At 46.2% G+C, this 25,994-nt stretch overlaps 2 protein-coding genes across 6 annotated transcripts in view; one reads left to right on the top strand and one right to left on the bottom strand.

Annotated features, from left to right (window-relative positions):
• SMPDL3B (sphingomyelin phosphodiesterase acid like 3B) overlaps positions 1 to 3,924 on the bottom strand; it is a 38,433-nt gene extending 34,509 nt beyond the window's left edge. The window contains exon 1 of one of the 3 annotated variants that reach the window (XM_029619179.1): positions 3,775 to 3,924. In XM_029619179.1, coding sequence (XP_029475039.1) covers positions 3,775 to 3,847 — 73 coding nt within the window. In that variant the 5' untranslated portion in view covers positions 3,848 to 3,924. Of the gene's footprint in view, positions 1 to 2,945; positions 3,024 to 3,679; positions 3,701 to 3,774 lie in introns of those variants that run through there. The other 2 variants (XM_029619181.1, XM_029619180.1) reach the window with 2 other exon arrangements.
• Positions 3,925 to 11,441: 7,517 nt separating this feature from the next.
• Positions 11,442 to 24,335, top strand: RPA2 (replication protein A2). Of its 3 annotated transcripts, none has more exons than XM_029570954.1 (9): positions 11,442 to 11,586; positions 14,835 to 14,935; positions 17,782 to 17,883; positions 18,552 to 18,665; positions 19,238 to 19,312; positions 20,945 to 21,061; positions 21,678 to 21,794; positions 22,343 to 22,437; positions 22,820 to 24,335. In XM_029570954.1, the coding sequence occupies exons 1-9, from the start codon at positions 11,571 to 11,573 to the stop codon at positions 22,902 to 22,904; spliced, it is 822 nt and encodes a 273-aa protein (XP_029426814.1). In that variant the 5' UTR covers positions 11,442 to 11,570; the 3' UTR covers positions 22,905 to 24,335. The 3 variants fall into 3 exon arrangements, with proteins under 3 accessions (XP_029426814.1, XP_029426815.1, XP_029426816.1); XM_029570955.1 differs by lacking the exon at positions 11,442 to 11,586 and adding an exon at positions 11,723 to 11,891; XM_029570956.1 differs by lacking the exon at positions 11,442 to 11,586 and adding an exon at positions 11,912 to 12,354.
• The last annotated feature ends 1,659 nt before the right edge of the window (positions 24,336 to 25,994 follow it).

Consider the following 25,994-nt stretch of genomic DNA (forward strand, 5'->3'; position numbering starts at 1 on the left):
CTCCAACACTGGCAAATAAAATACACTGTTTAAAAACTAAGACCTGAATCCCGGGCTGTCCCATGACTTACACCTGACATTTTTTGCTTTCTGGAATTGACCTTTCAACAACTTTAAAAAAAAATAAATAATAAATTAGCAAATACATTATCTCCCAATTGCCCTGGTTGTATAAATCAGCCTCCAATGTGTCACTGGATGAAAAGATTTTGTAAACTTCAAGTAAATGATATTCTTTTCTGCTTGTTCCTTACTTCCTCAACGAAGCTGATTGGCTTAGTTTAACAAGTTTTGTTTTACAAAGGGTTCCCCCGGTCACCCCTTGCACTCATGTAGAATACAATCTTCTCCTGTATTCATCACCATTCATGGCACCACCAACTTCCTCAAGCTCAGATGGCAAAATGGCACCGGTCTCAAGGTTGACTGGCACCGTTTTATTCCTGGGCCCTATATACAGCTGTACAACAAAATGGCACCAGCCGGCCCCAAGACCAGCACCATTTTGATGGTCTCACGGCCAACTGGTGCCATTGGTAAGAGATGTCGGACGCGCAGAAGGCGAGTGGACATCTCTTCTCCCCCTCCCCATGGAAGAGGAGTGGGGTGAGGGTGGTTCCCGGCCCCAGAACCTTTTTTTGCGGGGAGCAGGGTGAGGAGGCCCTATGCCACAAGGTGACTGCCAAAGTTGTTGGTGCATGACCTTGCACCCCTGTCACCATCTTTCAGCAATTTGTATTTTTCCATCCCAGACTTCCTCCTTTTGCAGGTTTGCAGTAATCGACCTTATGGACTTCTCCTCCCTGAATTTCCTCCTTTCTTGCTTGGCCTTCCTCACTGCTGCTGACTTCCTTGTTTCGGCTTACAACACCATCTCCTCCTCCACTGTTTGCCTTTTACTCATCAACTATTTCGCCCATGTGTCCCCAGCCATGGCTCTCCTCATCTACGTTTTGTGACAGAGGGTTGCAGACTCCATTCACTCCCATGTTCATCTCCCCTCTTTTTAAGTGTGTTTTTTTGTCTCAAGAATCAATGCAACTTCAACTCACTAATCCACCCCCGTGCCTTTGGCCCCTACTGCTTCGCCTATTTTTTTTTTTTTTAATTTCCTCCTCTGTCCAGCCCCCTACATCTGCTTTTCCACTTTCCTTCCGAATACAAGACTATGCCAGCTTGTTGATGAAGGAAGAAATACCCTGCTTCTTTCCCCTGCTCCATCTTAGACGTGGAGTTTGGCTCTGGCTTTAATCTCATCACACCACGTCCTCCCCCCCCCCAGCCTCTTGTTTCTTGGTTTTCATTGTCCTCCAACAAGTTTAGAACCTGCAGGTTAAGGTGCAATTGCGTTAGGGCCCATTTTCTGCAGAGATTTCTCAGGAGCGTTCGGCCTTGCCTGTCCCCATTCAGTTGCTTGCACTCTGGCACCCCCTGGGATTATTCTTCAATCACTTCCAATCCTTCCCTTGAACCTGTAAGCAGGGCCGGTGCTTCCATTAGGCAAACTATGCAGTCGCCTAAAGCACCAAAAATCCCATCAGCTTGAGACCCAGAGGGGGAAGAGTCAATACTGGCAAAGAAGGGAGCGCCGTGCCGGAGCCACTACCACCACAGGAGGGAGCGCTGTGCTGGAACTGTCCCTGGGGGGGGGGAGGGGTGCATGACCGAAGGTTCACCTAGGGTGCCAAATACCCTTGCACCGGCTCCGCATGCAAGTCTCCCCCATCACTGACCAGCATGAAGGGGCTGCAAGGCCTTAGTGACTTAATGCTGGAAAACAGAGAGGATGCCAAGGAGATGAAATTTGAAGTGGCAGCGATGTCTTGTTAAAATGCAGTCGTTCCAAGAAGGGCTGGAGGGTTTGGAGCAAACGTCTGCAGTGATGGAGGAGCTTAACAGATTTCAAAGCAAAAGTAGAACTGTTTTGCAAGGCTTCAGAGAGAGATGGAAGACATGAATAAGAGCTTCAGAGAGAGGTGGAAGACATGAATAAGAGTCACTGGTGCAATCATGGAAGGATCAGGGGGGACTCCAGAGGGGTGCGAAGGAAGTGAACCAGTTTATTTTGTTGAGAAGTTGTTACTGGAGCTCTTGGAGAAGAATCTCTGTATGAAGGATTCAATCTTACTGTTCTCATGACAAAAAAGAAAAACACCCAAACACACAGGTAAATATATCTGGTTTTACACCGATATATCTGAGGGTAAACTATTTCCCAGGGGGATGCCCTCTATGGATGAGTTAGATAAAGTGGACAGGGTAGATCCAGTTACTGGTGAGCCCTCATCCATTTTAAGTTGGGTTTAATTTAGAGAACAGGGCACCTGCACCACCCTCCAAAACTCCATGAAATCACAGGGGCAGCTGTCAGCATGAGGTGGTAATCCCCTATGTAAACTGGGAATTTGCATTTCCAAATCTGGCCTTGGGTGTTAAAGTAGCTAAGGGAAACAGGACCTATGGTTAGAGACAAGGAGTCCCCAGAGTATTAATAGGGCAACGCTCAGGTTACATCACTGCCCAAGAGAGGCAACGATAGCACAGAAGAATAGACATTTTTCAAATTACATTATTTCTGTGCCACGCACATGAGGGCATTTCTGGAACTTGCCAGGCCCTATGGAAAGCCCACCTTCAAGTCATTTTTACTGTGCACTGCCTCCTTACAGATGTCACTGAGATAACCCTCCCCCACACAGCAGGGAACGGTCAGAGGCCAACTGGAGTGAATGTGTATATATATATAGATAGATAGATAGATAGATAGATAGATAGATAGATAGATAGATAGACCTAGGGCTGCAGATCCAAGGCAAATGGTGCTGTGTTGAAATCAGCAGCACCAGTAAGTCACAGACGTGCCGATACAGTACAGCGCAATACCAAGTCAGAGGAACTAAAAATTATAAATCTACCCCCCTCAGTCAGCAGAGGCTCCGTTTTACCGGTGTCCATGTTCCTAGCCCCTGGCTGCAGGCGGGTCTGGAAACCGATGCCGGTAAGGCTGAGCGTTGCCTGTCAGGAGGCGCTAGGGTCGTGCTCTCGTCCCCAACGCCTCCTCATTAGTGCGACCCTGCATTTAAATCGCGCGTGTGGGGAGCGCTGCCCTGATTCTTCCTGTACCAGCCTGATAATCACTTAAAAGCGCGTTTTACTTCTGCCCGATGTGGCAGGGTGGGGTTACTTCCCTGCACGTTTCTTTAACTTGTGGGTCTGCAGGTCACCTGGAAAAGCTACAGATGCCACGACTTTAATGTGCAAATGATTCTGCTTCCAGACATATTTAAATCCGTTTTCCGAGCCCCAACGCAAGTGGTAGTAGCCCTTTAAATTGGGCCGGTATTTGCCAAGTCAGAAAGAAACCCTTCCCGGCTGCAGCCACAACGTTGGCTGGCTGGGTCTGCCAGCACAGGAGCCCTCTAACAAAGGGGGGAAAACCCCCCACAAAAAGATAACAGGCAGCCCCCGGGGCCAGTCCTCAGCCCAGAGATACAAAGAAGAGGGGGGGAGGGGATCTATCTTCCTCCTCCTCACCCCTGGTTGTGCCCCGGCAGTGCCCTCTTCCAAGCAGCAGCCAAACTCGCACTCGGACCAAAGGTTTCTCCAGCAGCCATCCCGGCTCGCTTTCCTGCAGTCAAACAAAAACCCAAACCCCTGCCCCATGGGTCGCCCCTATTACCCCGGCCTCAAAGCTCCCTGCCGGGCACAGCCTTCCATGCCATGGTTTTTGGTTTTTTCCCTCCTGCAGCTCCGCCGGCCGGGAGAGTCCTTTACCTGGAAGAGCCCCAGCGGCCCTGCAACCCAGCAGAAGGAGGAGGAGGAAGAGCAGAGGCGGCGCCGGCTCCATGCTGCCTGGCTCTAACTCTCCTCGGAGTTAATGGACCGGCACAGCTGCGGAGGGGGAGGGGCTGCGCCCCGCCCCGGGACCGGTTTGGTCGAGCCCTGCACTTTTGCACGCAGAGCTAGGGAAGCCCCCACGTGGAAGAGATCAAACTCCCAGAGGCGAGGCGAGGCCAGCGCTCCTACCTTCTCCTGCTGGGATCTGGAGTTTCCCCTGTGCTGGCAGGACTGGGAGATAGTTAACCCCAGCTCCTGGACTGGCAGAAAGCAGTGTCACTTTCCACCCCCCCCCACACTGTATTTCCCTGTGCCGCTCTGAAAAGGATCTGTGTGGTGTATTTTACCCCAGCTCACTAGGGCTGGGGCCCCTGGCACACCTCCCTTACAATCAAAAACAAATAAGGAGAAACGACAAAAAAAAATAAAAATATATATATATATATATATATACCAAATGTACTGGAAGTCCTGGCGGAGATGCCGGTGCTCACGCAAGGGATGTCCCCTAATTGGGCGGGTAAGAAATTGCTGTAAATAAATAGATAAATAACTGGGTCTTGTCAGGCTGCCCTCGTCTCGGGTCCGCGCTGAGGGTTCGGCGGTGGCAGGGTGCCGTCCAGACGTTGAGGCAACAGCCACGCTGGTGTTGATGGCGGCTGTTTGAATTATTTGGGCCTAGACGTGGGAGAATCGCTGAGTGTGCACCGTACAGGGGATCTTCTGCCCAGGAGGATGGAGTACCTAGCGGGAAGAGGACAAAAACTGCCCTGGATAAGGAGGGATATCCTGCAGGTGCTCACATGCTAAGGCTGGCAGCTGGGATATGCAGTTACCAGTTGCTGCCACTCTGTGCAGGTTACCTCAGTTAACACAGGTTGCCCCGTTTTTGTTCTTTTCCATCCTCCTGCGGGAGGGCATTCCAGGCATCCACCGCCCTTTCGGTGAAGAAGCATTTTCTGATGCTGTCCCTGAGTCTACACCCCTTGCAGCTTCACAGTATGACCCCCTCCCAGTTCCTCACCTTTCTTTCCACTGGAAAGGTTTGATTCCCATGCATCAATAATACCCTTCAGATGTTTAATGATATTTTATGGTAGTTATGATGATTTCTGGCTTTCTGAAAAAAGGATTCATAAAAGAATACATTAATTTTTGTTTTATTACATGATTGATTGGATCTGTTTGTTTTCTTTGCTTTTTACATAATATACTTGTGCATTTATAAACTGCAATAAATGTATAATAAATTCATACAGATTAATAAGGAATTTTTAATTCTGGTAAGTGCTTGAAATAATTGAGGTAAAATGATTTAAAATTTCACACATGATGCATAATGGCTGTTGCAAACTGCATAGAAAGCCATTGTAGGGTGCAATATATGATATTATTTATCAATAAGAATACAACTAGTAGGTCTCAGACCTGCACGCCTACAGCCCACCCACGCCTTGTGGCCACCCAAAAAATCAGTTCTGGCTTCACCACTGATGCTTGGACTTCATGGACAATTATAAAATTACTCTCTTTCATTTCAAATGGCTTACCTTCTTGGGTAGTCCCATTTTACTATCCCAGTCTTAAGATCATTGATGCAGTGGTCTGGTCTGGGAACCCTCTTTCCTCTCCCTGTCCCCCACAAACAACAGCAAGGCAATGCTATTGGGGGAGAGCATTTTCCAAGGCTCTCATACTCACCACAAACATTGAAAGAACAAGCCTAGAAAACAAGCGTGTCCATTCAGATGATACTAAGGTACCCAACGGCATATAAGTAGCAAACTGAATAAGGATCAGATCTGGCACTCAAAATGTTAACGTGCATTATTTATTCAGCCATTCATTTTGCTTTATAACACAAACACTTTTCTGCACTTTACAACATAGGGAATGTTGGAAAGAATTATGTAAAAGAGATCAATATCTGTCTGTCTCTAGGCACAATAAAAAAAAAAAAAAAAAAAGGTTGGAAATTCATCAAATGTGGCATGAAGGAGGAAACTGTGAATATCTCGGACGAGTTCAAACACCAGAAACATCAGATCAATATTTTCAGAGAATTGAACTTCCACTGCTTTCTATAGGAAACCTTTAGATCATTGACCAGCACTCCATTCCAACACACCCCACCCCACCCTTCCAGCACTTTGGCGCACAGCTACACAAGCAGAGAGAGAAAGAGACAAGGAAAATAAGCAACTCATTTTGTTCTGCCTTTTGTGACACTTCAAAGCAGATTACATTTAGGTACTTGGGAAATTATTTTAAAGAGTTAGCTTGCAGAAGAATATTGTACCATGATAGAAAGTAATGAAACAGAGAAGTCACTGATATTATTAGTGTAATTGTTTGATATAAGGCCTATGAGTTCTGAGAATAAATATGCTATTTTTCTTAGCCTGCTTGTAACAAACAAGTCATGATCAGATATATTAAAGAGCAGTTATTCAGGAGGCTAAATGTGCAGATATCAGAGGAAAACAGGATGGTAGCCCCTTGGCCACACCTAACTGCTTGCTGATGTGATAAGAACAGACAGTTGGGGCTCAAGAACACATGGGAGTAGCCCAGAGAAGAAAGTAGAGCAAAGGTCAGAAGAATTAAAAAGAGCAACATGAGACAAGCTGTTTGAAATCAGAGAAAGAACAGCTCAGAAGAGTAGCTTTGGACATTAACAGTGGTTAATGAAGTGCCTGATGAGATGTTGCTGGTTTCCCAGCGTGCTGTGTTCCCATTTTTTCCAAAGATATATCACATTGGGAACTGTGAGGGAAAGTATTTTTGTGTATTTATTTATTTAGTTATTTATTTATTCGAAGTGGTTTTTTTTATACCGACGTTCGGGGAACATCATATCGGTTTACAAATAACAGAAGGATGGCGTACATGAAACAAAGTAACATAGAATAATGTAACATTATAAAATGTTATAACAATAGAACACTGTGACATTATGAAAATGGGTAACGAACAGGAGAAGTAATGAACAAAATAAACCTGGATGCGGTACAATTAGAAATAAGGGCAGGATTATTTGGGGGGGGGGGGAGAGATTAAATCTCAATATATATTTATATATATAATATATATAATGTATATATTCTTTAATGCAAACTCTAATCTTGTATGATTTTATTGCTAATTCTCAGATTTATAAATTAAACATCTATACTTATAAATAAGTGTGTTGGGTAATCTTATTTATTTATATTCCACTTTTCACAGTGCTTCAAAGTGGATTACATTCAGGTACTGTAGGTATTTCCCTATCCCCAGAGGGCTTACAATCTAAGGGCCTCATTTTCTAAAGTATCGCAGGCCTGCGATACTTTAGGTAATGAGGGGCGGGGGGCCGAAACAGGGGGCGGGCCTGCGCTAGCCGGCAGTGATCGCACCGTCACGGTGTGATCGCTGCCGGTTTCGCACCCAATAGCGCCACCATAGGTGTAGCTATTGGGCGCGAACTCGGACGCGAAAAGGGCCTTACCTTTTCGTCATCCGCAGCGACGCCCCGACTCCTCCTCTTCCGGGGCCGACTCCGCCCCCCATTTTGGTATCGCGTGTGATCCGTCTGGAAAATGAGGCCCTAAGCTTGTACCTGAGACAATGGAGGGTAAAGTGACTTGCCCAAGATCACAAGGAGCCACAACAGGACTTGAACGCTGGTCTCCTGGTTTGTAGCCCACTGCTCTAACCACTAGGCTACTCCTCCATTCTATGACAAAAGAATCACCAATTTTCCTGCCCACTACAGTACTGTAGGTATTTCCCTATCCCCAGAGGACTTACAATCTAAGAGGCCTAGTTACTAATTTTTTTTCCCATTTTGTGGGAAAAATGCTTATTAAATAGGGCCCTAAGTTTATACCTATATTCCCCTTGTCTGTTTTATCTTTTTTATCCTCTTTTGTTTTTAATGTATCCCCACTTGGTTAACATGCTTTACAAGCAGTATATCAAATTTTATTAATAATAATAATAATAATAATAATAATAATAACTGAGGCACTAGAGGGTCAAGTGCCTCAGCAGGATTTGAACCCTGGCTCACAGCCTGCTGCTCTGACCACTAGGCTACACCCCCTCCCCCCTCACTTGGCAAATAATGGAACAAAAAGGCACTTCCAAAGTACACACCCCCACTGCCCAATCTCCATATATATACCTACACCTCCATATTCACCTCTCATATGCACCCACACAAACACAATCCCTCTCACACCCACCTACAATTCACAACACAGACAAGGAAAATAAATGATGCAGCTCCTCAATTTACCCACCCCTACATACACTTGCCCCAACCACAGCCTCCACCTACATAGGCACAGCAATACGCACAAAAATCCCCCACACCCCACAACTTCACTTATGTATAAAGCCTGCCACACATTACTCACCCCAACAGAAACCTACCCAAACACACATCTCAACTACACACACTCACTTACCGTACATCTCTCCCTACACAGGTGCAGTCATAGCCCCAGACACTCTCTTGCATACAACTCCGCCACACATATCCAATCTATTACTGCATTATGTGAATTATTGAGAAGCTGGACTAGCAGCCTGGCCTTGCTCTAGCATACATACAGCTTGGTTTGAGTCAGGCTCTTCTTCATCTTCTCCCATTTCCCTACCTCCTCAGAATCTTCTCCCCCTCTACTCCCTCAGGTACCTCTCCATCTCCAGTATCCAGTCCCTCTTAAATTCATCTCCATCTCCAAAATCCAGTCCCCCTTACATTCATCTCCATCTCCAATAACCAGTCCCCCTTAAATTCATCTCCATCTCCAAAATCCAGTCCCCCTTAAATTCATCTCCATCTCCAAAATCAAATCCCTCTTAAATTGATCTCCATCTCCTCCATTACATTTCCTTTCAATCTCCCCAAAAGTTCCTTTTCATCTCCTCCTCAAATGCCTCTAATTTTCCCTCCTCCTTCCCTGTCAGAGTCTTCATTTCCCTTACCCATGAATTCCTCTTTCTCTATTTCCCCGCCTTTCCCATATGTTCTTCTCCATCTCTCCTCTCTATTGCCCCTTCCCAGGATCCTCATCTACCTCTCTTCGGGCCTGGATTTAGATACAAGGCAACAAAATTGTTCTGGCAGCAAAGTTCTTGCCCCCATCACTCCCTGGTCCTCCAACCCGGCCACCCTTCTCCCTTCCCAGACAGATTTGGTACCTCTCTTCCAGACCTCTGGGTTTATAAATGTAATATAATCTAAAAACATGTAAAAAAGACAGAATAGTAAGACCAGAGAAATCTTTGTGAGCAATAATGCAAAGGAGTTAGAAGGAAGAATTTGCCTTTTTGTGGATGAGAAGTGATCAAAAACTTGGCAGTTAAAATTCAGTGCCAAAAAGTGCAGTCGTGCACTGGGAGTGCAAAAACCAATGGAAGAGGTTTGCGATAGGTGTTGAAGAGTTTATGTGCACCGACCAGGAAAGAGACCTTAGAATGATTGTGTCTAATAATCTCATGATAGTGAAAGATGGCAGCCAGAGGAACAGTGAGATGCACATAGAAAGGCATAACCAGCAGGAAAAAAAACCGAATACCTTTTTACAGGCCATTGGCGAGGCTTTATCTAATTCTAGAGTACTGTGTAAAGTTCTGGAGGCCATATCTCAATAGAGAGAGAGAGAGAGGCTGGATACAGTCCAAGGAAAGGCAAAAAAGCCATATGAGACTGAAGGACCTCAATAAGTATATCCTAGAAGACAGACAAGAGAGGGGATATGATACTGATATTTAAATACCTGAAAGGCATTAAATAGCAAGATGCAAATGTAATCATTTGTCCGAGGTTTGGCTGTTACCTAAAGGCCACAAAAGAATTTATTTGCTGGGGCTATCTCCACAATCATTTTTCCCTTTTCTCCAGTTCCCAAGGAGTGGGTTCTTTCTTTGGGGTTTGAAGGCAGTCCTTCTTGGCACAGGCAGTGGGATGTGATTTCCCAAGGGTGTATATTACTCTTTAATCTCAGGAGATGAGATGCTGGGACAAACAGGTTGGACAGTTTACTGATTCTGTTAAATTTAAATCAATGTCTAATCAATCCAAAAATGTGAGATTACAGCTGTGTTGCTTACAGATGTTTCTCTTACACTGGGTTCAATGGATGGAGCTTATGGTAGTAGAGACAGCCAGAGGTCAGCAGCGGCGGACTCACGATGTCGGACCGGCATGGGTATTCGCCGCCCAGGCCGGCCCAGGACACGTCACGTGGTCTGCCGAGTGCGGCTCTGTCACGGCCGCACACGGCAGACCACGCGACTGGAGTGATCGGCCCACCGGGGGATGCCCGATCCCCCGATAGGCCAATCCGCCCCTGGGGGTCAGTAAGTAAAGGTATAATTACTTTAGGTTTGCACTTCAGGCACACAAGAAGGGGTGCACAAAGGGGCAAGCACCTTTGTTGCAATCCTTCGTGCAAGTGCCAAAGGCGCACACCTCCCGGCGCAAGCACCTTTGGCATTGCCACCGGGTTTAACTTGCCTGGGATGGTGGGCGAGCGGTAGGCAGGTTTGCCTAGCTGGTGCTGGTGACTTCCCAGCTTCCTCCTTGTTTTGCAAGAAGGGTGGAGCGCCTGCAGCGCAATTCCCAGCTGCCTCTGGTGTCGGTACACGGGCCGGATGTTGCTGCGTCCATGTAGGCCCTCTGCTGCCTTCAGTGTCGCCGCCTGATTTTGTGTATCTAATAGAATATTCCAGATATATCTGGAGAGCTTGAACCTTGGACAGAGTTAACTTTTTACCCTTGCCCTGCTCTCACCCTGGTGCCTGTATGTAACTTCTCCAGGTAAAGAACCTAAAACATCAATTAGGGTTGCCAACTGTCCAGTTTTGGACTGGACAGCCAGGTTTTCAGGCATTCTGTAGTGTCCAGTCAGAAGTACCAACTGGACACTAAATGTCCGGTTTTGCAGGTGGATCCTTCTTTTTCCCACAGCCTCTTAGAGGAAGAGAAAGGCAGGTTGGAGCCTATTGAAGGAGAGCTGTGCTGTATCCTTGCCTCCTTTCCTATGTTGTGATTGGACAGCATAGGGAGAGAAGTGATACACAGCACAGCCCTCAGCTCCCAGTGGTTCTGCAGATTCATAGATACACTATTTAGGCAGGTCACTGGCAGGATCTAAAGTTTATGCAAATGAGAGGGTACCATTCCCCGGTCCTCAAGTGTCCGGTCCTGGTCTATGGAAAAGTTGGCAACCCTAACATCAATTCATTTAAAAACTGTTTCCTACCAACGCTGAGTAGGCCTGAAATTAAAAGTCTAAGAAAACGTCAACTTACAAAAGAGACTTTTTTCCTTTTTCTAAAAATAGGATTTTGAAAATCAAATCTTTATAATTTTTTTTTTAATCAAAATAAGTTGCATTCCCGGAATTAGGAGCAACTCTTCCTAGTTCCGGCCTGGGCGCGCGAAGCCCACTGCCAGCAGTAAAGATGGCCGCTTCCAGGTAGTAGCTGCCGCAGGAAGCACGTGCTGAAGCCGTGGGCCGCCTCTTTTGAGTCCTGGCAAACGCTTTCTCTGTATCGGGCCGCGGGATTGGGTGCCGCAATCCGTAGCGAGGCAGCATAAAGGTTTCCGATTGGTGGGTAAGTGATGCGTGTTGGATGATTGCTTTCGCGGGAAGAGGGTAGTGGGTTGTCCGTTGCTTTTGGTGATCTCGTTGCGGTTCCTGTCCCGGGGTTTCGCGCTTTAAAAAGCAGCTGCCATGTGGAATAGTCACGGTGAGAGCGAGCGGGAGGGATGGACTGAGACTGGCTGCCTTGGTGAAGAGGAAGGAAGGCTGGAAACGGGCCGGGTTTTCTCTTTTTTTGGGGGGGGGGTGGAGGAAAGTGAGATTAGTCTCCGGGGAATGGAGAGCGGGACGGTAGGGGAGGGAGGAGAGAGGTCACCAGAGAAGAACTCATAAAGGCCGTGGGCAGCGCTCAGAAATGCGTTTCCTCCTGTGCTGTGGCAGCATGCAAAAATGTCGTGTACCCCTTTCCCAAAAGCAAGAGAAGCTCAAAGACGTCACACAAAAGAATGAGTAGTAAGAATAGTGAGGAAACAGCACATAGAGCGACAAAAATGTTGTATCATGCCATCAGTTCAGAAACGACGTGTCCGTGTGGTTTTATGTTTACTGTTATTACTATATTGTATATGTTTCCTTTTTATTTTAAACGTGTATTTTGATAACTTGTGAACTTTCAGGGGGTGGGGGTTCTGTGTTGTCTCCCAAAATTTAGGGAGACCAGAGATGAGTAGTTTCTCTTCCGTCTTCCTTTGTCTTGGGGGTGGGGGGAGTGTTGACCCTGCAGTTTCTCTTGAACTGCCCCATGAGGGACTCCTGATAAAATTAAATAAGTCACGCGATAGGAGGCAATGTGGATTGCAAGCTGGATAAAAAAATTGGAAACGGACTAGGATTAAATGTTCAGTTTTCTCTGTGGAGCGCCTTGCTGAAACCTGCGTCCTTAAGTATGTTTATAAACTATCCGGAAAGGGGAATGGTGAGTGAGATTATCAAATGTGTAGATACAACATTATTCAAAGTTGTTAAATCATAAGCAGATTCTGGGAAAATGTATAAGAACCTTGTGAGACTGGAAGATTGGGTGTCCCTATGGCAGATGAAATATATATAATGTGAACAAGTGCAGTTATGCACATAAGGAAACTTAATCCATGCTGTAGTTATAAGATGTTAGGTTCCCTATTAGGAACTACTGCCCAGGAAAAAGACGAGTGTCATAGTAGACAGAACTTTGAAATCCTTGGTTCAGTATGTGGTGGCAGCCAAAAAAAAAACAAGCAATGTTAGGAATTATTAGGAAAGGAATGGAAAATAAATCACTGATTGTCAAAATGTGTCGGTATTGCTGTATGTGTGTTTCTGGTGACCACATTTCAAGAAAGATTTAGTTGTATGGAGAAGTGTGACAATGATAAAGGGGATAAAAAGGCTAAAGAGGTTAGGACTGTTCAGCTTGGAGAAGACAGCTGAGAGGGAGGTGTGACAGTCTATGACATCAAGAGTTGAATAGAATAGGTAAATGTGAATTGATTATGTACTCTTCTTTTTAAAAATTCCAAAAACTAGGGATGCTCTATGAAGTTAGTAAGTAGTACATTCAAAACAAATCAGATAAAATTCTTTTCACTCTCTACACAACTAAGCTCTGGAATTCATTACTGAAGGATGTGCTAAAGTTGTTTAGCATAGTGGAGCTTAAAGGTTTGACAGGTTCCTGGAGAAGTCCATAAACTGTTATTAACCAAGTAGACTAAGGGGTTGATTTTCAAAGGAGCGTGCGTCCATGTGCTTGCAGTTCCTGGCATGCACACATGGACATAGCTATTTTATAATGTGTGTATTTATAAAATACGATATCTACCCGCGCATATGCGGGCAGCGCGTGCTGGGGGGGGGGGGGGGATTTTAAACCACTATGTGTGGCGACACAATCAGGCCTCCCCAGTTCCCTCCTAGTCCACTCTTACCCTCTTCTCCCTGACCCCTAACCCCTTCCTATGTACTTACTTTTTTTTTTGTTTCATTACTTACTGCTCCTCTGGAGCAGAAGTAATCTGTGTGCGCTTCCCGGGACAGTGTAGAATGGCCCTGTCCCACCCTGCCCCTGGACTGCCCTTTTGGAGAGGCCCTGCGTACTGGGGTTTACACTTGTGGCCAGGCCCATCTTAAAATACGAGTAGCGTGCCTAAGGTTGGCCACCCGCGTAAACCCCAGCTTTTACGCGCACAGGCCTTTGAAGGTACAGGCTTTAGGGAATAGCCACTGCTTATCACTGTGCGATAGTTGCATGGCATCTATATATTTGGGTATTTTTGTCATGTACTTGAAGCCAGGTTTGGTTACTGTTGGAAACAGGATACTGGGTTGATGGACTCTGATCCAGTATGGAAGTTCTTTATGGGCCAGATTTTCAAAGGGGTACACGCATCCCCCCCCCCCCCCCCCCCCCCCCCCCGAAAACCTGCCCGAAGTTCCCCCTGCGCGTGCGTGGAGCCTATGTTGAGTAGGCTTGGCAGTGCGCGTAGGTCCCGGGGCTTTCGGGGGGTGGCGGCGTGTCATTTGGAGGTGTGGGCGTGGTTCTGGCCTGGGGGTGTTTCAGGGGCGTGGCCAAGGCCTCCGAAACGGCTCTCGGGCCTGGGAATCACGTGCCTGCGGCCGGCCTGCTTAAGTTATGCCTGCCTTGGGCAGGCGTAACTTGTGCAACAAAGGTGGGGGTGGGTAAGGGAGGGGAAGCTGCTGGGGGGGGGGGGGGGAGTTCCCTCCGAGGCCACTCTGATTTCGGAGCGGCCTTGCAGGGAACGGGAGGCAGGCTGCGTGGCTTGGCGCGCGCAGGCTGCCGATTTTTGCACAGCCTTTTGCGCGCCGATCCCGGATTTTAACATATACGCGCAGCTATGCGCGTATCTATTAAAATCCCACGTACTCCTGTTTGCGCCTGGTTTGCGAACAAAAGTACGCGTGTGCGCAAATTTGTAAAATCTACCCCTGAGTTCTTAACCAGGGTTGGGATATGATGCCATGAGCTTTCCTTCACAGCTACCTGTGAATTTATTTTCCCCCTATTTTATATTCTTCCCCCAATGCAGTGACTTTTTTTTTTTTTTTTAAATATGCACCTTAGCTCCCTTTTACAGCCACCAGCAAATGTGTTTTCAGAGGAGGGTTTTTCCCCCCAGAATAACAATCTTTCTGGTAGTCCAGTGAAAGATAACTCTCCCCCTCCCCCAAAATAATCTGGTCACAGGTGGCCGAAATGCAGCAGAAAAATATTTGATCTACGTTTCCAAATCGAGGAAATACAGGGTTTTCTTTAACGTCCCTTTGTACGGTGCTGCTGCCTTTGGTGAAAGGCAGTGAAGTTTTCTCCTGCTAATCCTTGTAATATTCCAGGGGTGGTCTCTTCCTTAGCTGGCTGGCCTATGCTTTACTCTGAATTTTTCTTGTTTTTGTTTCTAGGTGGTTTTGAAGGTGGCTATGGAGGTGCTGGCATGGGAGGTGGCTACATGCAATCTCAAGGAGGCTTTGGGTCCCCTGCAGCAACTCAAGGAGACAGATCTGTATGTATACATTTAGTAAACTTTAAAATGTGCATTGGCTTTTGTGAGCGCCTTTAAAATAAATAAATTACTGTTTGCGCTCCATTTATACTGACCACAAGGGCTTGGGTTTATAAAAGAGTTTTCAGGGGGGGGGAGGTTATAGCTTAGGGCAGGTGCTAAAACGCTCAATTATTTTATTTATTTCTCTATAGCGATGTTCATCAGACATATCACACCAGTTATTATAGGCAAATTAGACATTGCTATACCCACTGCCACAATCCCTATCATCCTACATAAGTCTCTGAACTTGACTAATTCTGTTCTTAAGGTTGATGTTTTACATTTCCTGCTCCTTTCAGCAGCAAAAGTTTAGACTGTTAAGAGTCAGGGGTGGAGTATTCAGTGGGCATGCTAAAATGTATCCAGCTAATACCAATATTCAACCCTGGACGGATAAGGTTTTGGTCAGAAAAATCGCAGTCCTTAAGCCAAGCAGGTAAGTTTATCTGGGAATATTCAGCAGACCCCACTTACCTGAATTAGGTTCAGCTGAACAGTTTTCAAACTTAGCCGGGTATTGTTCCAGCTTACTTGATATTGACCTTTAGACTTTTTTAAATTGTCTCATTTTTTTTTAGTTAAAAGAACACTTACAGAGTTTTAATCAGCAAAATGATGATACTCAGGCTGAGAAAGTGGAACAGATTATATTGATCTGTCAAAAGTAATACGTGTGCAAAATATACCTACCTGTTGTAACTGCACACAGGAAAATACATGTGGTTTATTGGGCACATGGTGAAATACAGACAGAGGAGTTAAATGAGTAAATGTTGCAACTTTAGTACCAACTATGGAAGCTTCAACTTTCTCTTCTAGAAGAGTTTACTGTATAAAAAAAAAAAAGTTTTGCATTCTTGATAACTCTTCCATTTTTATGTAATCTTACCAGCAGACTGAAATATTACATCTTCCTTCTCTCAGACTAAAGTTCCTTATCCCATATGTCCAGATAAACCAAGTTTCATAACAATTGGCCCACCTGTTCTTGACACACAAGTTGGACTTGCCCCATCCATTTCTTATGGAGAACTTCTGTCCCTCCTAAATCATTCAGGAATTTTGAATGATAGAGTCCGATGTTGTCCTCCAGGGCCTAGCCCCACACACAGTTTAATTCAGCTGGATTTAGACATCTGAAGAAGGAAAAAGGAGACGGGGCTCGCAGATACACTGCACTGTCTGATAAGCTGCAGACAGTCGATTTAGTGAGCATTAGAAGTGGGACTGGTTTGTGTCCAGCTGGTGCACTGTGCAGGAAGTGCATCTGAGTGCCTGAAATCTCACCTTGCTTGTGCACCCTTCCTGTTTTGTTGCTTACCATTTAGGATACATCTGTTTATCGCATAAGCAAGACTAAAATTTGACTAACATTTTTTATTGACCAGTGTTCGTTTCAGATGTGTGGGCTGTTTCTGCTAAAGAATTCTTAATAGATATTTCTGTGGTAAGGAAACAAGGTTTACACCAAACATTCTTTCAAACTGTGTTTTTATCGCAAGAATAGGTCAGAGAAGGCTAAAAATCTCTTGGTATATAACCACAGACTAAACATTAAAAACGGGTGCATTTGAATGGGTTGTAGCACTGCATGGCAGCACAGAAATGGTTGGTAGAGAGCCTAAGCCAGAAAACTGGGTTAAATTGAAAGACCCTGACGAAGTAGGCTACAATATCCTGCAAAAGAAAGGGTTCCTATTACTCCGTTAAGCTAAAAATCTGCCACATCCTTGAATACTGTTCTGTGATGTCTGACAGGAACATACAGGTCCATTTGGAAGCAATAATGATTCCAGCTGCCAGCTTATTCCTGGACAGAGCTGGTGGCTTAACACCCAACATTGCCAGAAGTAGTTTGGTGGAAGAGTAGAGTGGGTAACATCATTAATAAGGTCTCTAACCTCTAACCAAAACTGAAGTAGACTTACCCACCCATGTTCCAATGTTGATGCGAGTGCCCTCGCCAGTAAGGGTCAAGTGAGCTGCACTGGGGCTCGGTACGACTTATGCAAGATCTTGTGTCTTGCATGCATCGACCCCGGATTTTATAACATACGCGCAGCAGCACGCGCATGTTATAAAATTGGGTGTACGTTTGTGAGCGCCAGGTGGCACGCACAAATGTACCCCGTGCGTGTAACTTTTAAAATCGGCCCCTATATATTCACATGCTTTTCTGTATAATTTCTCAGCCAGAGTACAAGTGTAGATGCAACAGAGCAAATCCAGAACTGGATCAGTCTGTCTCATGACCTGGAGCTACCTGGTAACCCTTGAATGCCCATGAAATGTTCGAGAGAGACAAATGGAACCAGAGACATCCGAAAACACTTCTAGTTGGCCTCATCTTTGCTTTATCCAAAGGCTTGAAGCCCTGTTCTGCTTAGCATGGAGGCTCTGATAGTCTGCTGTAGGTTAAGTTATGTTGATGGATAATCTGTGCACACAATACCAGTTTTCCCTTGTGTGCAATTTAGATATGGTAAAAGGGCTTGAAGTAGCATGAGTTTGATTTCTCGTGAGAAGCCGTGCCAGTCGTCTCAGCTTAAACTGTAGCTCTTATCCATTGGCTCCCCAAACTTGTGCTAATTTTACCCCCTGTTGTGTCTGAGATATTGCATCTTTGAGTTTGTAGTTTCTGGCATAACCTGAACTGCCCTGCCCTGTTCTTGATATGAAGCCATTTGATTCACTTCCCACCTCTGGAAACTCTGAGTTGTACACATTGGGTGGATCCAGCCCAGCAAGGTAAATCCTCACAAGGTGGGGGAGAATTAAATCTTTTTCTTGTGGCTTTACAGCGCACCAGGTCACAGCAGATCGTACCATGCACAGTGTCTCAGCTACTTTCTGCCTCTCAAACTGGTGAAGTGTTTGCAGTTGGAGAAGTTGAACTCTCACAAGTAAGAACAATTTTATTTTTTTTTTTTTGGAAGGACTGATTCTGTTTACAGGTGCCCTGTGGGGGGAGGAGCTGGGTGTGTCAGGGCTCTGCCGTGTGACACTGGGCACTTTTCAGCAGTCATGCTGACAGATCCCTTCTCACACAAGAAGGGGACATGCAGCAGGTTCATGGCACGCTGGCATCATGTATCTTCAACACTTAATTCAGCTGCTGTATATGTTACCAGGTCATGTGTAGTCCAGACAGAACCATGCACAGTTCACTGTTCATAGCTGCGTGTACATAGGTGCCCATATTACTGTGGGGATTCTCCGTGGAGGCTTTATTTACGCATTGATATATGCTGCTACCTCCAATCCCAAGTGTTACATTCGTAAGCCACACAAAGTGGAGAGCCCCAGGCATTGAGGAGAGAGACTTCCTCACAGCTCTAGAGGGTTCAGCCACAGAAGTGGGGGATAGCATGTGAGGGAAGTTCATACAGCTTGTGTGTGTGTGTGTGGCGCTTATGCTGTACTCATTCTATATAGGTCTGTGGACTTTGGCTTCTAATCTGATAACTTATACCAGCAAACTATTTATTTCTTTTAGTCATTTATTCTTTAGTGTTACTCGTTTTTTTTGCAGATGAAGAATCTTATTTGTGTCTCTTCCCCTCCGATGTAGGTTGTTGTGATGGGAATAATCAGACATGCCGAGAAAGCGCCAACAAACATTCTGTATAAATTGGATGACATGACAGCAGCCCCCATGGATGTCAGGCAGTGGGTGGATACCGATGTAAGTAAAGGGCTTTCTTTCACATCACGATGAGTGGGAGGAAGGATCGTAGAATTGCTGGATTCATCTTTTGCCTTTTCTTATCAGCAGGGAAGGGGATTACTGTATATTATTTGTGCAGGGAGAGCGCTTAAGATTTAGGGTAGCTATCCCGACTGTCGGCCCTAGGTGCTTGTATTCTCCCCAACCTAACCTTGTCTACCAGTCCCCCTATTAGGGACTGACTGAGTTTTGTGAGGGGGGGGGGGGTGTTGCTTAAAGAGGAAATCTGGGATGTAATTAGATACCATGTTTAACAATGCCTTGCAGCAGGGGAGGGGACACACAGTTTCCAGTTGTGGTGGTCATACTTGGTGTCTTTACCTGTCCCAGGCAGTGATTCAGATTTCTAATTTATGGTTTGTATGTACTACCTGCCCCAAGATCCAAAGTGGCTTGCAATAAATACAGCGAGAGTGAAACTCGGTGCCACGTAACCCGGTCTCAGCTGTGCCGAGTGACCTCGGCCCCTATGCATTTTCTAGGTGTGTAACTTTAAAGTTGTCCTTGTGTCATTTCCCTTCCCTCTCCAGGAGGCAGGCAGTGAGAACATTGTGGTTCCCCCAGGAAACTATGTGAAAGTGGTCGGCCATCTACGATCCTTTCAGGTAAGAGCCACACCCTTCACACGCTGCATCAGGGTTTCTTAATTTTGGTTTTCGGAGGCTTCTGGATGTCAAGATTTTGGCATTAGAAAGTAGATACAGGTTCTGCCGAATGTCTCTCCTAAAGCAGGAGTGCTCAAACCAGTCCGTGACCAGTCTGATTTTTAGGATACCTGTAATGATACAGTACATGCAAACCAATCTCATGCATGTCCATTAGAGAGGTCCTGACTGCCTGGAGGGTCCCATGGATCAGTTTGCGCACCTTATGTCCTAGAGCTTACATTCATAGGGCGATCCTGCATCACTCACGCTTTCAAGACATTGCAATGAATGTGCAGGACACAAATTTGCCTACATTGGAGACTCGCTCTATGCAAACTTCTCTTGCATGATTTGTGGATACTTTGAAAATCTGACTTAGCCGTGCGATCAGCAGACAGATTTGGAAAGCTCTGGTGTAGAGCAGGGGATTCTCTGGCTGTGCACTGTGTAGATCTGGCCGAGGAGATAAAGTGACACACCCAGGGTTGCAGCACTGAAACAATACATTTTTAAATCAAGTTCTGGTTTCTAGCCCCTTTCTCTAACCACGCCCTGTCCCGAAATTGTAAAGTGACACAGTGCTGAGTTCTGTTTAGAAGTCCTGGGGTAAAAACTAAAGCATTCAGGATTGAAAAAAAAATTTCAGAAAATAAAGCATTGAGGGGGAGGGGAATGCCTTTTCACATGGCCCATATGGAGCAGGTTCTTATGCTGATGTAACCGGTTTGTTTGTTATGATCTAAACTGTGGTGATCAACTGGAGTTCCTCCTCATATCCTTTTTACTGCTGCCCCATGCCCTGTGTACTTCTTCCCTAGCAAGATCTAAGGTTAAGAATTCCTAAGGGACATCTCCCATTTTGTCTGATGTTGGTGGCTCACCGCAGTATTTTCTGGGATCTGTATTAGAACTGGTCGTTCCTCATGTGCTCATTAGCTGTTGACTAATTAGCACAAATCTAATCCCTGCAAGGATGTTCTCTGAAAAGAGAATTTCACAGATGGCTTGGGATGGGGAGGGTGCCACAGGTAGGAATATGAGCGAATCGTAGGTCAAATATGTTTATGGTGTTAGAACGAATCCTGCCAGTCTTGATTTTTTTTTTTTTTTTTTTTAGCTGTGTTTCTCTGTAATCTTATCAGTGGTCTTAATTATATATCACTTTGTTCTGACTTAAAATCTCCAAAAGTGGTGTATAAAACACTAAACTAATGGCAGCAGGCAGTCTGGTCTTTCTTCCATCCCTTCATGCCAGCTGTTTTATGTTCCTGGTGGCTCTGCCTAGAGTCAGAAAAGGGCACTAGGCAAGAATCTGAAAGCTAGAAGGACTGTTGTAAATGGTGTGGGAATCCTTACCCTAATGATTCTGATAGTTCCCGAGATGTTAAGCTGGCGATCACCATCGCTGGAGGTAAGAATCGGAGCAGGGTCTTGTGAAGTGTTAAAAGCACTGGGAAAATGCTGCTTTGTGCTGGGCAATATTGTATCCCCCACCATAGAGAGCACTTGAGATGCAATACACTTTACCGTAGTGCGCTTCATGGCACCTGCTCTGGCTTTTTTTTTTCCTCTGCATCTCTTCTCCTGAAGAACAAGAAGAGCCTGGTGGCCTTTAAGGTGGTCCCTCTGGAAGACATGAATGAATTCATCTCCCACATGCTGGAAGTTGTGCACTGCCACATGACCTTCAACGTACCGCAGGGCAAGGTATGTATGCCCGGAAGGCAGCGCAGCTTTGCCGGGGGGGGGGGGGGGGACACTTTCTGGGACCGCACACCTGCTGCGGGATGTCTCCTTAAAAACTCAATGGCTGATTCTGGGGGAAGCAAAACGGTGTGAGTCTCTAAACGTCTGCCATCGCCTCTCCCCCCCAACGGTGTCGGCCGCCTTTCTCGCGCCTCTGTCTCCAGTCACTGCAGCAGGGCTCCCACCCGCCCAAAAACAGGAGCTGGAGTCGGAAATTTCTTGGGACATTTTATTTATTTTTTGGAAACATTTCATTTTAGACATTTTAAGATCTAGACTATAACTTGCTTTGAAGGCAGCATAAACTTAACAATGGTCTCCCCAGCTCCTTTTTTCACGTTCCTTTATGGCCACACTTTTCGTGTATGAGCACAGAACCTGCTCGTTCTCTCGGTGTGCTTCATCCCAGTGGAAGTTGTGAACTTGCTGCTTGTCCCACCCTGACCATTTCCGGCTGGGGGGTGGAAAGTTTTACTGCTCAGGGTGCCTATAAACTGGCAGAACTCCTCCTCCTCCTCCTAATGTTTTGCAGTAACTCTTCAATGCCCGCTGTGCAATGTAACCATACATGTTTCAGTTGATAGGAGGGGGTGCATCTCTTGCTCCTGGCCGTCCTGGCATGGAAAACATAGGTGGTGGCTATTCCGGAGGCAGTGACATGCAGACGAATGGGCTGACGCCGCACCAGAGCCAGGTAATGCGTAGAGCCGCGTCGTGGTAGACTGCAGCACTGGTCACTGTTACCCCCATCTGAAACACCCCCCCCCCCCCCCCCCCCCCCAGCATTGCAGCGGGTGCTGGCATTTGTCATGGCCAGCTTCAAAGAGCCAAAGTGTAAAAACAGTTAACCCCTTAGTAGTCTAGCCGAAAACCAGACTTGCACATTCTACATGGGGTGGAATCTGTGAAAAACACAAACCTTAAACCCCGGCTGCAGATGCCTGTACAGCTAATGAGAAAGTTGGCCATGCTAGAATACTTTCACGGAGCCCTACATATTTTTACAAGAGAAAAAAAATCCATAAACTTAAAATGGGCCATTCCTTCCCCTCCGCCCTTGTAATCTAGGGATTAGAATGGGACTTTCTTATCACCCGTGCCTCCCAGGATCCACAAGACAAGCAGAATGTCGGTGACGCACTGGCAGCATGGCCCATAGCTTCCCAGGGACAGACACCCTCTCCCAAAGAAGAATGCCACTTACAGCGGGGGCAACCTGTGACATTACGTGCTCCTTTGCAGGTGCTGAGTTTGATCAGAAGCTACCATGGCACTGAGGGCATGAGCTTTGACGAGCTGAAGAAGAGGCTGCACGGAACGAACATTAACACAATCAAGTGAGTGCTGTGGGAGCGAGGGTCCGGGACTGGGGCAGGAGCAGTCCAGCAGCTTCTGCCAGCTCGGTCATAACTGGTGTCCGGACTATGGGGCCCTGCACCTTCGCTTGAAAACATCCAGGGGGCAGGGAGGAAATCCTTCCTCACTTAATCCCGCTGTCGCAGGCACAGAAGCCCGGCCTGGGGATCTAACCCAGGTCTTCTCATGGTACTGCACAGCACTTGTCCTTGAGCCATTAGCCTGGCCGTTTGTGGATTGTGTGGGTTTTTTGTTTTGTTTTTTTTTCCAGACCTGAATACCAGAAGACTTCCAGATGGATCAGAACGGTCTGGGATTACAGCCATAACCTTTCCTAATAGTTTTTCTTTTCCTCTCGTGCAGGCAAGCGGTGGAGTTTCTTAGCAATGAAGGCCACATCTACTCCACGGTGGACGAGGATCATTTCAAATCCACTGATGCTGACTAAATAAGCAGCTGCCTGCTTGGAGCTGTTTTGAGGGGGCAACCTTTTGTCACGTTACCTTTTAAACGCATGCTGGTCCAGACCGGGGGTGGAACTTGCCTGCAATGCTATGTTTTCCTATCGTAGGACTGCTTTCAGCACTGGGGAGGGCAAGGATGTTTCCTTCTGGGTTCTAAGAGTAGATTCTGTATTTGCGTGTGTAAGAAAACTGCAGCCATTCCTGAAGTGGGGGGGGGAAATTGAGCCGATCCCTTCCATAACGGCAAAGCATCGCTGTATGTCCCCCCCCGTCCGTGCCTGCCTGAGGCTGCACGCTGAGCTCCGTGCTCCTGGGTAAAGGAGGGAGGTTACACACTCTGAACACTTTGAAACTGAACCCATTCGATGCGTAAAAGCAAATCTAGATCCAGTCATGGGTCAAGAAATGTTTTATTCTGAGCAAAAGAGTGAGACCAAAAGGTACCGAGAGCTTGGCTATGATTTTGAGAGCTCATCCTGGGATTATAAAAGTCCTAGTTTTTTTTCCTGGATTTTGGTGTAAGATCGGTGGGACTGTGCGGGGCAGAGGCTTTATAAGGATCCCCCCACCCCTCACTTTGCACTGGAGATGCAGGTTTGTCTCGAATGCCCAGAAAGATTGGAACAAACCAGTTTAAGTGGACTGACCATAGGCACAATAGGGCAGTGGCCACGGATCCTCAGCGCCCCCCCCCCCCCCCCCGCCCTTAGTCTCAGATGGGCGGTTAGGGGTCAGTAGCCCTTATTGCCCAGATCATTGTCAGGTCACTTCTGGAGCTATCACGCACAGTGACCAGGATCTTCCACGAACCCTCCATCATACTTCCCTGTTGCTGGCCTCCATTCTGGCTGCTGCTCCTGGGACTGTCGTTTCCCGCACCACAAAACATGTAACTGTTGGCAGATCTGCAGTCCATGGCGCTTTGCCCATAAACTTCTCCCTTTTACCCCGACGACGGGTCGGATGTCACGGCATCACCCTATCAATAAGGTTAGTGCCAGTCTCTTTCCAGAGCTGTGTCCTCTGCCATGCTCAGCCGGCAGGCATCTCGCCAGCAACCGGCTGTTCCCTTGATTGTGGGAGCATGGGATTCTCTTCCATGTCATCTTCCAGCTTCTTAGGTGCAAATAGGCAGTGCCAATCTTTGCTCCGTCCCAGGCTGAGCACGGCTGTTCTGGTGAACTTATTCCCTACTCCGGTTTCTACTGGTGGAAGTGCTACTCATCAGAACTGCCACTTTTATGTGTAGCATTTGTTTTGCTGTACGAAAAGATGAATGATAGGCCACATACAAGTACAGCTATATATAATGCCTGGTAGGGGGAGGATAGATAATACCAGAAAGTGCAAAAAGCAGGTGACGTGTAAATATGCCTATTCTGATTTATGTAATAAAAGTTAATTTTAATACGAATGATTGACTGTCAGCAAACGTTTGTTCTAGTTCATAACTTCATGGGATTTTGGGGGGGAGGGGGGAGATATTTCTCTATGCTATATCAGGTTCTGGGTAGGGGCAGCAGAGTCGTGAGGATGAGCGGGGGGGGGGGGGGAACCTTTGCCACTGGTATGCTCTTCTGTTTAGAGATTGTCGCTGCCCATCTGGTGGTTCTAAAGCAGAGCATTGAAACGGAGTATTTGGTTGGGATGCATGAACATAAGAACATGCCATACTGGGTCAGACCAAGGGGCCATCAAGCCCAGCATCCAGGCACCACCACTGCACATGTTGCAAACTTCATATTTTCTGTAATGCCGCTTGTTCTGTGGGACTCCTCCAGGCTAGTACAGACTGTGTGAGTCAGCTAGTTGCACACAGATAATCAGTGTGTGCTCAATGGCAACTCTGCTGTACATCTGGGCAGCTGTTGTCCTGGATTGAATTATGTAGATGTTGCAGTTCATGCATTTGATTATTTGAATGGATTCAATTTCCAGTTTTGGATAATCACCACACAGCTGTGGTGCCACTAAATATCTCTTGCCCTTGTGTTGTGTGTCGCATTTAGTTGATAAGCCAGAAAAAGAACGATACAGTTATTGCTGTAATATACACTCACTATGTATGAAGGGGGGAAACAAGCTATCTTGATGCTATGCTTTTAACCCTTTCTCTCTGCATATAGATATTCTATAGAGAGGAGGAGCTGCTATGGGTTTGGAAATTAGTGCCCAGCAGGTCTTTGCACCATGACTGGTTTTGCTTCAGGCTCCAGGGACGTGTAAGGGTGATGGGGAATGACTTAGTTTCTCTGGTTCCTCAGGTGGCTCTCCTCCATTCCCCGTTTATCTTCCTGAAGCAAAAGCATTAGGCCAATGTTGGTTTGAAAACTTGATGAGCACTCATTTTTGACCCTGGGTTTGGGTGCCGTTTTTCCTTTCTTTTAAAGTGAAAATGTGTGCCATGCTGGGGGGGGGGGGGGGGGAGGAACAGCCATGGTGGAGCAAGTGGGTCCTGTACCAGCCCTGGCTCTTCAGTGTCCACCAGCCGCATCCTCCGTTTTATTTGCCATTCCCGTCCTAACATTCTGTTTGCTTTTTTGACTGCCACAGCACACGGGGCTGACTATTTCAATGTATTATCTACTATGCTGCCTAGATCTCTTCTAATGTGGAACCTAACATGTAACAACAAAGAAATGGATGCCACAAAGAAGTCTTTTTCAATTCTCTAACATGTAACTACAGCAAGGGTTATTTTTACCTATATGCATCTCCTTGCACTTGTCCACATTGGGCTTCCACATGGAAGATGAAATTTAATCTTCCAGTCTTGCAAGGTCCTCCTGCAATTTATAACAATCCGCTTGTGATTTAACTACTCTGAATAATTTTGTGTCATCTGCAAATTTTGATCACCTCACTCGTATTCCTTTCCAGATCATTTATAAGTATATTCAAAAGCACCGCTCCAAGTAGAGATCCATGAGGCACTCTACTGTTTACCCTGTTCCACTGAGAAAACATCATTTATTCCAACTCTGTTTCCTGTCTTTTAACCCATTTGCAATCCACAAAAGGACATCGCCTCCTATCTACTGACTTTTTAGTTTTCTTAGAAGCCTCTCATGAGG

This window comes from Rhinatrema bivittatum, chromosome 11 (genome assembly GCF_901001135.1).
Source record: "Rhinatrema bivittatum chromosome 11, aRhiBiv1.1, whole genome shotgun sequence".
Classification (NCBI taxonomy): domain Eukaryota; kingdom Metazoa; phylum Chordata; class Amphibia; order Gymnophiona; family Rhinatrematidae; genus Rhinatrema; species Rhinatrema bivittatum.